The sequence below is a fragment of the Sus scrofa genome, chromosome 12 (genome assembly GCF_000003025.6).
Source record: "Sus scrofa isolate TJ Tabasco breed Duroc chromosome 12, Sscrofa11.1, whole genome shotgun sequence".
NCBI lineage: Eukaryota > Metazoa > Chordata > Mammalia > Artiodactyla > Suidae > Sus > Sus scrofa.
In genome coordinates this window covers 15,720,985-15,735,914 of record NC_010454.4, presented here as the reverse complement: position 1 = coordinate 15,735,914, position 14,930 = coordinate 15,720,985, and the positions used below count along the sequence as shown (strand labels likewise).

The 14,930-nt window shown below is 35.6% G+C and overlaps 1 protein-coding gene across 15 annotated transcripts in view; it reads left to right on the top strand.

The window, feature by feature from the left end:
• The window catches only part of TANC2 (tetratricopeptide repeat, ankyrin repeat and coiled-coil containing 2), a 365,248-nt gene that overhangs the window by 77,917 nt on the left and 272,401 nt on the right, over positions 1–14,930 (top strand). For 3 of the 15 annotated variants that reach the window (XM_021068135.1, XM_021068128.1, XM_021068134.1), the window contains exon 1: positions 1,084–4,060. The exons of 9 other annotated variants lie outside the window; for them this stretch is intronic. Coding sequence is in view for 1 of the 6 variants with exons in the window: in XM_021068125.1 (XP_020923784.1) it covers positions 5,945–5,963 (19 nt within the window). In the remaining 5 variants the exon portion in view is untranslated. 3 more of the 15 variants (XM_021068133.1, XM_021068132.1, XM_021068125.1) reach the window with 2 other exon arrangements.

Below are 14,930 nucleotides of genomic sequence, written 5' to 3'. Positions count from 1 at the left end.
GATTGGGTGTGGGTCCAGTGAAGGAAGAGCCATAGTCTTATATATTCATTCACTCGACAAAACCATTGACTGAGTGCTTGCTATGTGCTGAATATAGTTAGAGCTGCTGGAGATACAGCAATGCTATAGGTCAAGTGACTGCCCTAGTTGTGTAGTTACTCACAGAACTTACTCAAGGATGACACGTTTCTGGCTTAGGTGACTGGGTGAATTGTGGGTGCCTTTCATTTGAAGTTTGAGGGAAAATGTAATGAATTTGATGTTGCAGGTACTAAGTTTGAGTGATCATGGGACATCCAGGGGAAGTTAGATATGTGGGTTAGGCTACTGGAGGAGCGGGTAGAGTAAGAGCTCTTAGAACCACATAGTGCTGGTTGAAGTTTTAAGAACTTAGAATAAAGTAAAATTTACTTTGCGTGTGTGTGTGTACCATTCAATGAATTTTAATAGAGATATGTGTAGTTGCCACCACAATTAGTGTACATGATGGTACAGGTTGTATTGCGATACTGCTTTATTTTCCACTCTCCCCCCACCCCATCCTGGAAACCAGTGAGTTGTTTATTCTCTGTCTCTGTAGGTTTCTTTTTATAAGTATGTCATTTAATGGAAAATGGAATAATACAGCCTTTTAAGACTGGCTTCTTTTCATTCAGCATGATGTCTTTGAGATTCATCCAAGTCGCTGGTCTGGCAATAGTTTGTTCTTTTTTATTGCTGAGTGCTATGCCATTGTATGGATGTATCCGTTTGTTTATTCATTCACCCACTGAAGAACATTTCAATTGTTTCCCATTTTTGCAGTTATGAATAGAGCCACTATAAACATTCATGAACAGGTTTTTGTGTGATCATAAATTTTCATTTCTCTAGGGTCAGTGCTTAGGAGTGGGATTGTTAGATTTTATGGTAGGTGTATGTTTAACTTTTTAGGAAACTGCTACACTGGTTTTTAGAGTGGCTGTACCATATTCATTTCCAGCAGCTATGTTTGAGAGTTCCAGTTATTCCACATGCTTGCTAGCACTTGGTATTGTCCATATATATATATATATATATATATTTATAATAGAAAATAATAATTATAATTTATAATTTAGAATAATTGTATATATATAATTTTAACCATTCTGTTACATGTATACTGGTATCTCACTGTGGTTTTAACTTAAAATTCTCAAATGGCGAATGATGTTGAACATCTTTTCATGTGCTTATTTTGCCTTTTGTATATCCTTCATGGTGAAGTGTCTGTTCAGATCTTTTGTCCAGTTTTAAATTAGGTGTTCATTTTCTTACTGTTAAGGTTTGAGAATTGTACATTCGAGATACAGGTCCTTTGTTGAATATGTGATTTGCATGTTTTGTGTATTCTCATGACATTGATTTTTGTAGGACAAGGTTTTAAATTTTGATTTTTAGTTAATTTTTTTTAAATGAATCATGCTTTTGGTTTCATATCTAAAAACTCAGCCTAACTCAGTCATAAGGTTTTATTTTTTCCTAAAAGTTTAGTAGTTTTACATTTAGATTTATGATCCATTTGAGTCTTTTAATATTGTTTGAAGTTCAGGTTGACGTGTATGTTTGTTTGCATCTGGGTATGCAGTTGTTCAAATACCATTGTTGAAAAGGCTGTCCTTTCCCATTTGAATTGCTTTTGCACTGTTGTCACAAGTCCGTTGCCTTATTTGTGTCTATTTCTGTACCTTCTGTTCTTTTCCAATGATTTGTTTCTATCTACTAGCCAATACCACACTGTTTCGATTACTGTATCTTTATAATAAGTCTTAAAACAGAGTAGTGTGATTGCTGCACCTTTGTTCTTTTTCAGACTTGTTTTAGATACTTTGCATCCTTTACCTTTCCATGTACATTTTAGAATCTATATCTATAAAAATGTTTTTCTGGGATATTGTTTGCAGTTGCATTGTATCTATGGGCCAATTGGAACAGAATTGAAATCTTTCCATGTGGGGTCTTCCAGTCCATGAACATATGCTTTTCATTTCTTTAGGTCTTATTTGATGTCTTTCATTTGCACTTTGTAATTCTAGCTTACAGAGATCTTGTATTTGTTTTGTTAGATTTATAACTATTTCTTTTAACTATTGTTAGTAGTATTTCGTGTTTAAAATTTTGGTTTCTAATTGTACATTGCTAAATATATAAAAGTATAAATAATTTTTAAAATATGATTTTTTTTGACTTTGTGCTGAAACCTTGCTAAACTTCTTAGTTTTAAGAAGGGTTTTTTTGGGGGGAGGGGTTTGATTTTGGTAGATTTGTTTTAAATTTTTTAAGTGGAAAATAATATCTTCTGTGAACAGGGATAGTTTTATTTCTTCCTTTCCAGTCTCTATGCACTGATGAGTACTTCTAGTGTGATGGTGGCTAAAAGTGGTGAGAGTGGGTATTCTTGCCTTGTTCCTGATCTTTGGGAGTAAGCATTCAGTCTTTGACCACTAAGTATGGTGTTGCTGTGAGTTTTTTGTAGACATTCTTTATCAAGTTGAGGAAATTCCCCTCTATTCCTAGTTGTCTAGTTTTAATCATAAATGGATGTTGGGAATTTGTTAAATGCTTTTTTTTTCCCCCTGCATCAAGTGATATATGATCATGCTAGTTTTCTTTGAATCATTAATATGATGGATTATATTGAGTTATTTCTAAATGTTAACTAGCTTAGCATTCCTAGGAAAAACTCCTCATGGTCATAGTGTTTTGTTTTTTTTTTAAATATATTACTGGATTTTATTTGCTAATATTTTGTTGAGAATTTCTGTTTTCATGAAGCTTGTTGGTCTATAGTTTTTTTCTTTTTTGTAATGTTTTTGTCTGCTTTGATATCAGAATAATTTTGCCCTCATAAAACGAGTTGGGAATGTTTCCTCTTCTGTTTTCTGGAAGAGATTGTGTAGAATTATTTCTCTAAATGTTTGGTAGAATTCGCCCGTGAAACTCTCTGGGCCTGTAGATTGCTTTTTGTTAAGGTTTTTTAAGTTTTTTTTTTTTTTTTAAACCACAAACCTTTTTTAACCTGTATTCCTTATAGGAATATTCAGGTTACCATTTAATCTTGAGTGCTTTTCAGGAGTTACTAATTTTTTTTGTTAAAAGATGTGTTTAGAAATCCAAGTTTCGCTACTGACTGGTTCTGTGACCTTGGGAAAGGTACTTTAGCATTAACCTCTCTGGTTCTTGATTTGTTCATCTGAAAATTAAAAAGTTAGATTTCTTTAAGATTTCTCTCAGTTTTTAAATTCTGTAATTCTGATAGGATGAGAGTGTATATGTTTGAAGTTTATGTGAAAAGATCATGAGTCTCTGGTTTTTTGTTTCATCTGTCAGTATTTGGACAATGGTTTACTTAGGTTCACTTTGCCTTTTAATGGATGAGTTCTCTATTTTCTTCCTGTCAATGGATTATTTGTTGATGAGAAGGTATGGTTAGAGGCAGCCTTCTTTATGCACTTATTCATGATATACTGAAATGGTGTGTGAAAAATTACTTTTATAAGCTGTTTATGTAAGAAGCTGAGAGATATATCCCATGTTATTTTTTTAACGTTATACTTTCTTGAAAAAATTACCATTTTAGAATTCATAATGTTGCAAATGTATTTCTCTCTTGGTGATTATCCTTCTGGGTCTTTATAATTTGGTAATTATCCTCTAGATTTAAAAAGTCACTAATTTTTGGCTACCTAACAGTGAAACTGTCTATGTAAGTATTTTATGTAAGATTCATTTTTAAAAGATGTATTCTGTTGTGTATCCTGTCCATTTATTGGGTTAAAACAAAGTGAAAGTAGCATACAGATCTGCTGCTGAAGGAAACATTAAGTTGCAGGCTGCAGCTGGAGGATTTTACGTAGGCACCTGTGGGTTTGAGTGCGTTCAATATACAGACTGCAGTAGGAGGCTGGCATTGCCTCTGCTGACTCCAGTACACTCCTTCACTGCTGTTCTGCCGATTTCTCCACTGTCCAGAAGACAAACAAAATGGTGCAGCACGTAGAGGGCATGGGAAAAAAATAACCGTCAATATGATCCAAAGGTGGGTTTGCTACACTGTGTATAGCAGAGAAAATTGTTTAACAAGATTAACGGCTTAGATGTAGTTCAGTATGTCAGATGTCCTTAGCTGTTTTAATATTTGATTCTGGCCACTTAAGAATGAGAATGTTTAGTTCTGACATCTGCATGCCCTCTATAGAGAGAGGTTTTAGGTATACTGCATATGTAGCATTAATAACTGCATGCATGGTAGCTTATAAACAGATTGATATTTGTAAATATGTGTAATATGTATAGATATAAATATATCCACACATAGACCTATACATGAAGGTTTTTTTCTGCTAATACTGGATTTTTTAAAAAAGTAACACTTACAGGTTTTCTTTTTTCTGTTGCACATTTGTCGCAGCTCCTAGGAATGTCTCTTTCCTTATATTGTTCATTTTATAATAGTAGAGAACATTAGTAGAGCATCCTCTGGTGAGATGGAAAATAAGTGGAATGAACACTGGATTTGGCACTTCATATTTTATTGATGACTGTAATGCAGTGTGACTTTGCATTGCACATAGTCATGATTTAAATGATTACATCTTTTGTGAAAGCTAACTGTTAGTCAGAACGGCCATGTTGTAGACAGTGAGTATAAAATAAGGAGAGGAAGTAGGACAAGTAAAATTTCTCTGTCCTTGGTTTCTTGAGCAGTGCTCAGCACTGACTCAGGCACTATCATTTTAGAAGTACAGTATAGAAACAATTGAATATCATGCATAGAAAAAACATAGAGCTTTCGTTTCCCACCCCCTCCCGGAAGCACTTTACTTATGTACTCATATATTTTGGGTGTCCGCGACTGCATGTTACTGGGGAGCTGTCCAGTTGAGACAAGATATATTTACTTAAGCCACACCCAACAGATTCAGCTTTTTTATGCATTCGGGCACTATTTTAATCCTGTGCTGATTTGTAACCATCGTATGTGGGATGCCTTTGAGTTGTAAAAAGAAAGAAAAGACTAGATTCACAGGTTCCAGCTGAATTTGTTCTTGAATATTTGAGTTGTTACATTAATAGCACAGAGGAGCAGTAGTTAAGTTATGCAGCGTTATCTCTAGCAGAGGGAGAGAATATGAATATTGGTGTGGTTCCAGGACAAGTGTACTGCAAGTATTCTGATCGTATAGTTAACAATGCTGCTGGTATACTGTTTTCTGATTGGTATTGTGGGTGTTAAATTGAACTATGACATTTAGAGTTCAGATTTTCTCGTTTGAGAAAATATTTTTTCAAGCTTTTAAAATACTTAATTTTTCAGTGCTTTAAAAAATGTTCAGAAGATTAAGCCTGAGTTTAAAACCTGTTTATGATGTTTTATTCTGTACCGATGACATGCTGTATGTGCTAAGAATTAACAACTGTATGGCTGTTTGCTACTGTGTTGGATTACCTCACCCACTTTACTGTAGACAGAAATAAGAATCAGCATTAATCTTACTAGTCTGCAGAGTGCTCATATTTTGTATTTTCAAAAATTCTCTCTTTTAGACAAAGCAAATTCACTCTGCCTTCTCCCCAAAAAGAAAAATAAATAACCCTCTCTTCTGTACTGTCTTCCTTTGATTTTATTGAATAACAGAGAAGAATAATACGGGATTTTTATATGCCAAATTAAGTGACAATAGATAGCTAACTATATATCGAAATATACTACATTAGTAGACTGTTTCATGTATCTAAAATGTTATATAACCCTGATGGAATGTTGCAGATGAAACAAAGAAATCTGATTGGTTCCTCACAAGACACAGCAGCCTTGAAATCCATTCTAACCAGAGGCTTCTACAGCAGCCTGCACGGTTAGTTAGCATCACAGTAAAAACACAAAAATGCCTTGGAGACAGGGAGGGGTTTGGAAGAGAAAATGAAGTTAAAGCACTTTGGTAATCGTTATCCTTGAGCATTTTATTTCCCTGCAGGTTCTTTGTTTGTTTGTTTGCTTTTTGGGGGGGTTGGCTTGGTGTTACTTCAAGGGAGTGTTACATTCTATTAAGTTAACAAACTTTCTAAATAGTGTTATTTAATGAGCCAGAAGAGCCTCTGTAAAAGGAGTTTTATGTTAAGTGATGGAATGGGTTAATGAATAATATAATTTCAGAACATTTATTAAATATGGATGAGTGGGACTTACTGGGGGAGGGGAAAGGATACGAATGAAAAGAGTTTTTGAAAAACAACAGGACACTAATAGAAACTCTTTGGCCCTACCCTTTCCCATCACGTTGCATTAGATAGTTTGTCATCCAAGACTTTAGTGGTGCTTAGTGAGGGCACATTATTGTTGACATTCAAACAGCAGGCTATTGCAAGTCAAACAGGTGAAGAATTATTTGCTGTCTGCTGGTTATTAGAAACACTGAGATGTGAGAACCATGTATGTTAGCTTTTAAATATTTATTATTCTTGGCTAGGTAGTCTGCTGGAATATAGTTGTAAATTACGGTACCAAATAACCAACTCGTTTATCCTTTTATAAAACATACTTAAAATAAACTTGTAGTTTATTTTATTAAAATTTGGAAAGTCTTATGTTTAAATAGTAAAAGGGCAACCTTATTTGTAGGATCTAGGGGAAGGAAAAATTACTGTGAGCAGGAATGAGCAGTTAAGAAAATAATTATTAATTTCAATTATTATATTGAAGTAGAGAAGCATCCTTTAAAAAGCATCTTTAACGAGTGTATCTAATGTATTTTCTGTTCTGACACAAATCAGCTGTATCTTTTAGTTCCATTTCTGTGCTTATTTTGTAAATTATCGGATATGCTAATAGAGTCAGGCTGAAGGCAGCTGGCTGCTAGTGTTACAAGCTGAAAACAAAATGGCTGGCAAGGATTATACTGTAAATTTGTGATAGAGAGCTGGATGCAATTAAGATAGCTTTGTTGAAGGAGAATGTTGCGGAGTAAGTTGATGAGGGATTGACTGCTATACTAGATGCTTTTGACAATAAACATCATTTTATTTAAAAAAATGTACAAATACTCTTATGGAATAAAAATAAAAGATTTTATATTATAAATAGAGAATAGTTTTCAACTAAGCAGTAAAAAGCTCTTGTTAGTATTAGTTTAGCCTTCATTGTCTTTATAATTTTAAGACCCAGGTAGTTTCTTAGGGTATGCTTTTATGATTTCACAGTAATAGTGTAATTAAGAATAAAAGACATAAAAAAAGAATACATTCTTAGAAGGGGGAGAAATTGAGAGATATGTTTCTGGGAGTTTATTTATGTATTGTTCAGATTAGCATTAGATTTATTTACATATGAATCTTTTAGGATAGAAGAAATAAAATTATGTAAAAATTTGGAGAAAAGGATGAAGATGACAGTATCCACAGATGTGTAGTAAAGATTTTTCTCTCTGTAACCATGAGCCTTTCCCATTAATTTTTAGCAATTGTTCAAAGATTAAATGACATTAAAATTATTGATAGGCTCAGATAGATTGAGAATTATCTTCAGGAATTGCTAATTACTTAGGGTGAAGACAGCACATTAGCTCACATGTCTGTCTCTCACACTGTAAATGGCTGTGCACTGTTGTTGCTGAAAACTTGGCCTCTCTCTACTGGTGCCAGATAGAAACATGGAGACAGAGTTTCGGGTGAAGAAGAAAAAGATAGCATTATTGCTTTGCCAGGCAGAGGAGGCCACAGCAGGCTAATGCCTTAAAGACTGTGCCCTCCATTGGAAAGAACTGCAGGGAGCTTCATTTTCTTATAGTAAAAAAGGGGAAAAACAGGTTTGCACATAGAAATCAGGATTGGGGCAAACATATATTCTTCTTTCTTTGGGGGAATCTTAGTTACCGAAGCTGAACTCAGGAGATGTTGGCATGATCATGGTGGTGGTCCTCTGGGTTACTGCCTAGAATAACAGAACTTGGGAAAGGGTGTATTGATCAGAGATTAGAACAAACTAGGAAAATTCCTGAAAAACATCATGTGCTGATAATCTTTAACCCACAGGCAATTACGCTCAGGGTGCCTAATCTTTAGTGTATGGGTGATTGTGTTTAGGTTGTCCTTCCAGGGAGAAGGACAGGAAGGATTCTAAGCTGTTGAGTTTTAAAGTATTCATTTCTAAAAGAAGCATAAGGAACATAACTTTTCTCTAGGTGTATAAGGGTGCCTCCGTCATTATGTGTATCCCTTGAGAGGGAACCGGGATCCTGCCCCAAGGCTCTACTACTGTTTTTTGACTGTTCCTCCCTTGTCTTTGCACCCCCTTCCTTCCCTGATCAGCAACTGTCTGAACCTGTCCCTTGGAACTCGGGGGAAGGCTATGGTGGCTGAATGAGGCCCCTTTCCTAAGAAGAAGAAATGGGCAAAACAGAAAGGCTTTTGTGCCCAGGAGCCCATAGGTCCCTGCTCTGTTATACTGTAAGAGGGCAGACAACATAAATTTGTCATCTCCTCTTCTGTAGCACATAGTAAGGTCCTAGTACTTAGTGGATGCTGAGGAATTGAAGAATGAATAATAACAGCAAACACTCAAAGATACACATACATACATACATAAATTCACACATACATACATATGTAAATTTTATTCACTTAATTTTCACCACCTTATGGGATAAATTCTATTGCTTTACTCATTTAGCAGAAACAGAGAAAAAGAAAAAGGCAGGGAAAGAAAGTTAAATGACTTGGCCTAAGTGATACAGTAAGTGTTGGAACCAGCATTTGTACTTTTGTGGTCTCAAACTCTTCGATCTCTTCCTCCAGTAACTGAAGATGAAGATATGTTAGTTTTCAACAGTATCCTTAGCCCTCAGAAGCCTGAACAGTGTGTGTGTGTGAGTGTGTGTGTGTGTGTGTACATTCTGGCAGAAACTGCAGAGTGGAGGAAAAAAAACTTTCTGCTACATCTTTTTAAGTATTTTGTTTTCTAAAATGCTTTTTCTATCACTTAGCTATAGCTGATGGCCCATTATCGTCATCAGCTAATGTAGATGTCGTTCTAAAAGCTATTTAAAAGCCAGAGCAAGTGTATTCAGGAAGCATTTGGAAAATACGTGAAGCTTTCTGCTCTCCCCAAAATGACTGCCAACATCTCATCAGTCATGAAGTCCAGTAGATTAAAACTTCTGAATGTTTCTTAACTCTGTCTTCTCTTCCCTCTTCCATTCTCACTTATTTTAGGATTTCTTCTTTTCTCAGTTAAATTCCTGTGCTTCCAGTTTCAGTGCCTTTTAGACCATTCTGTTTTGCTATGAGAATACATTTTCGTAAATGTAAACTCCCATAACTCTCAAAATAAAATATAGCATGGCTTTTCACTAGTTCTCGTTGCTATAATGAAATCTTGTTTCATTATAGCACACAGACATAGATAATACACAAACTTATACAGACAAATTTAGAATTTGGTAAAAGAAAAATAATCGATGTTTGAATCTCCTTTATTAGGGATAAAAACATCCCAATGTAAATGTATCTGTGAACAGTTTTTATTTCAGTATTGTGTTTGTTTTAAAATTAACTAAGGAGTGGTATTCTTTCGGTATAATTTTGCATCTTGCTTATCTTGCTCTTGTTGGTGTAAATGAAATTGGTTTATTTCTTTTATATATTGTATAATATTTTATTTATTTTCTTTTTTGACCACATCCAGGCATATGGTAATTCCTGGGCCAGGGATGGAATCTGGCAACACTGTGGATCCTTAACCTATGCCACACTGGGAACTCCCATTCAATTTTATAAGTATATTTCCTTTATCTGTTTCTCTCCTCATAGAAGATTGAATTTATTTTAGTGTTTGTTTTGTATTACTACAAATAATGCTGCTGTGACTATCCTTAAATACATATCTAAGGGCTATACCTTAAAGTGGAATTGCCTGGACGTAGGTTATTTGCATTTTAACTTTTACTAGATGATTGCTCTCCTGTATCACTATATCAATTTGTACTCTTCTCAGAAGTGTTTGAGAGTTCCTCTTTTACTGTCTCCTTGTCAACATTCATATGGTCAGACTTCTTTATTTTCTGCATTCTGGTAGGTGAAGGGTAATACCCTACTGCTTTTATTTCTGTTTCCCTAATTTCTAGTAAAGCTGAATATCCTTTCATGTGTTTATTGGCCTTTTAGATTTTCTCTTTTGTTAACAGCCCTCTCATATCCTTTATGCATTTTCTCATGGATTATTTATCTTTTTCTTACTGATTTGTGAATACTCTAGATACGGCTCATCAAACTATAGCCCATGGGTCAAATCTAGCCCACCACCTGTTTTTGTGCAGATAGCTTTTACATTTGTTTAAAATTATTCAGAAAAAAAGAATAAAATGTCACCGAGAATTATATGAAATTCAGATTTTGGTGTCCATAAATAAAGTTTTATTGGAACAGAGCCATACTCTTTTATTTACATCTTGTCAGTGGCTGCTTTTGCACTGCTGTGGCAGAGTAGAGTAGTTGCAACAGAGAACATATGGTCTGTAAAGTCTAAAATACTTATTCTCCTTACAGAAGTGTGTAAACCCTTAGACTGATCCTTAAGACTGTGACATGTATTGCATCTCTCAGTCTCTATTTGGTCTTAAAACTTAGCTTTTGGTTACGAGGTTCAAACTCTAAACTTTTGTTCAGTAGAAATTTAAAGTTTTAATTTAATTACATTTGTCTTTCTTTTTTCCTCCTATTTTGTTTCAGAAATCTTTCCTTAGAGATCACAAATAATACTCCCATATTTTCTTAAAATGGCTAAAATTTTGTTTTTCACTTTCAGGTTTTTAGTACATTTTGATTTTTCTTTTTTTCTTTTTCCTGTTAGTTTTTAGAGATGAGATTATGGTGTGAGCAGGGGATCTAATTATGTTTTCTGGCATAGAGAAAGGCAATTCCCCCACCTTATTTGCTGTTGAGTAGCCTTTCCCTACTCCAGTGTGTTTTATAATGCTATTTTCTCATATACAGAATTCCTTTATTTACATACAAGTCTTGTTTTCTGGTTCTTTATTCAGCTCTTTCCTTATTCTTTGATTAAATATTTCTGTGTTCCGCTTGTTCCTAATGATTTCTATTATTCAATCACTTCATCATTGTATTCACATTTACTAGTCTTTGGGAGAAAAATACAATATGGTAATACTCTAGTAAGAACCTTACTAATGACCAGCTTAGGGAAAGGAATATTGTTTTCGAATTTTGTATATTATGTATATCAAGGTCATGTTATTAGCTTTAATAGCATTTTTTTCCTTAAAACATTTTGATCTTGAATTTTTATTTTCATTGCCATCATTATCACAATCAAATAATATAGTAAAGATGAGGAGCTTGCAAGTGCATGGTATTATGCTGAGTACTTGAAAAGAACTTATATATATAAACCAGTAGTAGAGTTCCTGCTGTGGCACAGTGGGTTAATGATCTGGCTTGTCTCTCTGACGTTGCTGGTTCCATTCCCGGCCTGGTGCAGCAAGTCAAGGATCCTGAGTTGCAGCAGCTGTGGCCCTAAGCCGCAGATGTGGCTCACATTCAATCCCTGGCTCAGGAACTTCCATGTGCCACAGGGGTGGCCGAAAAAGAAAAACAAAAACCAGTGACAACAAAGTATTAACTAGATATATAAGACAAAGAATAATTCATTTGAAAAAATTGAAGCATATTTAGAATGATTTGGGGGATTTTTATTACTCTGGGTTTTCAGTGAGTGTCAATACATTTAAATATACTCATCAGTCAAAACAGAAAGATGCTGTGCCTTGGGGAGGGAGAAATTAGATTTTTATAGTCAATAGCTATCCTTCTTTTTAGAGAGTAAGAGGAATAAATATAAGGGTTTATTTTATTGTGACCTGTATGACATAAAATAAAAATTCTCACTTGCTAGTGCATTTGAAACTTCACTTATCCTCATATGTGAAGGCAGGAATTTGGGGGGGAAAACCATTTTATCCTGGCTCCCCGAATATATAATAGTTGTCTCTCAGGTTTCTGCTCTGGATACCCAGAGAGTAGAGATCAGAAAAGGAAAGAAAGCCAATATTAGGAAAATAGGAGTTCTGTTGTGGCTCAGTGGTTAACAAATCCAACTAGGAACCATGAGGTTGTGTGTTCGATCCCTGGCCTTGCTCAGTGGATTAAAGGATCTGGTGTTGGCGTGAGCTGTGGTATAGGTTGCAGATGTGGCTCGGATCCCGCATTGCTATAGCTGTGGTGTAGGCCGGTGGCTACAGCTCTGATTAGACCCCTAGCCTGTGAACCTCATATGCCGTGGCTGCGGCTTTAAAAAAATAAAAAGACAAAAAAAAAAAAAAATATATATATATATATATGAAAATAAAGGGAGAACTAATAAGAAATGGAGCTGGAAATTTAGAACCTTACAGATCATGTTAAGCATTTTTATCTCTTCTGTTGAGAGATCAAATTTAAACATTTTAAACATTAAATGGGATAATTATTAGATTTGCCTTTGTGAGTGATTACTCAGATGCTTCATGGATAAGCATTTGGAAGAGAATGGATATAGGAATGGATGCAGGTTAGATATGGAGACGGGAGGATAGATTCAAAGACTTTTAAGGAGGAAAAATCAACAATATTTGGTGATGAACTCATTGAGATGGGGAGCTCTTATAGAGAGTATCAGGATTGAAGGGGTGAGGGGAAGATTAGAATTTCATGCTTGGATATTTGGAGTTTGAAGTATATTCGAGACATTCAAATAGAAATTTCAAAAAGCTGTTTTTATGTAGATGGATCTTTCCAGGTTTCACACAAATAAATGAAAAAGGAACTCCATAGTAGAATAATAGATTTAAAAATAAAATGTAAGTATCTGGGTTGAGAATTGAGAATCATTACAGAACTCTTGTTTGAGAGTGACTAATTTGGCTTTCAAGGGAGTCAGTAATTTCATTTCTGCCTGTGCATGTTTCCCTTCACCTAGTTCTAGAACTAGAAATTGATGAAGTGCTAAATAGAGGTTAAGATTAAATCAGATTTTTTTTTTTTTTTGGTCTTTTTAGGGCCACACCCTCAGCATATGGAGGTTCCCAGGGTTCCCAGGCTAGGGTTTGAGCTGGAGCTGTAGCCGCTGGCCTATGCCACAGCCACACAATGCCAGATCCAAGCCACATCTGCCAACCTACATCATAGCTCATGGCAACGCCAGGTGCTTATTTACCCACTGAGCAAGGCCAGGAATTGAACCCGCATCCTCATGGATACTAGTCAGATTTGTTTCCACTGAACCATGATGGGAATTCCTAAATCAGATTTTAAATTGACTCCTTGGTTAAAGTGACTCATTCTTTCTCCTTTCCAATTTTTTGTCTCCTGTTCTGTATCTTGGTTAATGACATTATAATCAGTCCAGTGGAATCCCCAAATCAAGAATTCGAAGGCATCCAGAATTTCTTTACTCACTTTACTCATGCAGATTCATTGATTTAAGAGTTATTTTTTGAGCACCTATTATGTATCAGATACCATTCTAGGTATGGGGCTAGAACAGTGAATACAAAATTCTTTACCCTCATGGCACTTACATTGTAGTGGGGAAGATGGCCAAAATTAAGGTAAATAAGCAAAATGTAGAATACGTTAGTGATAACTGCTAAGGAAAAAAAAATGAAGCGGGGAAGGGAGAAAAAGAAAGTATGTTTATGTAACTATGGTATGTAGGGAGGTCTAATTTTAGATAGGGATGGTGAGGGAAGGCATCATTGAGGGGACATTTAGGTATATCCACTTGAAGGAGATGAAGGAACAAGCTATACCAATACCTGGGAGAACAGTATTCCAGGCAGAGGTGTTGATATGGATACACTCTTGGAGTGTTTAAAGCACAGTGAGGGGAATCAGTGAAGTCAGAGAGGCAAGAGTAAGAATTAGGAGGTGAGGACAGAGGAGTGATGGGGACCAGATCATGTAGTGCCTTAACCTAGGGACTTTGACTCTTATTAGGATGGGAAACCTTTGCAGGGATTGGAGGAGAGGAATGTCATGACCTGATGTGCATTTTAACAGAACCATTCTGACTGCTGTGTTGAGACTAGATTAAAGCCAAGCTAGGACAGAAGCCAAGAAACCAGGGTGTAGATGAAGGTAGCTTTGACCAGGAGCAAAGGGTGAGAAGTAGTTTTGCTGTATTACGAATGTATGCTGACAGGATTTACTGTTGGTTGTATGTACAGGGTGAGAGAAAAAGAGGAGGTGTTAAGTTTGACTCCAAGGTTTTTGGCTTGAGCAGCTAAAAGACTGGAGTTGCTATTTATAGAGATGAAGAAGATTGTGAGAGGAGCAGGTTTATGGAGGAATATTAAGACATGTTAAATCTTGAGATGTCTGTTTGATATTCCAAGCAGAGATGTAGAGTAGGTAACTCCATAAAGATGAGGTCCAGACTAGGGATATATTTTGGAAATCATCAGCATATAGATGAAACATAAAACCATGGATCTGTTTAAGATAACCGAGGGAATGTACACAGCAAAGAGGGCAGATTAAAAAGCGAGCCCTGGGGCAGTATAACATTTAGAGATGGGAAAGAACAAGTCAGCGGGACTGAGAAGGAGCCACAGAGGTAGGAAAGTATGCTGTCTTAGAAGTTACGTGAAGAGAAAGCTTCAAGAAAAGAGAATGATTAACTGCATCAAATGTTTGAGAAGTCAAAAATTAAAAAAAAAAAGAGCTAGCCATTGGATTGAGCAATGGAAATCTAGATACAAGTGATTTTTCTGGAATGAGGTGGGCAAATACCTGATGAGAGTAGACTCAAGGAGGAAAAGAGAAAGAAAATTGATGATAGTGATGAGAAATGGAACAAAATCTTGGCAGTTCTAAGTCCCCAATAGTCCATGCACCTACCTTTCCCTCTTTATTCT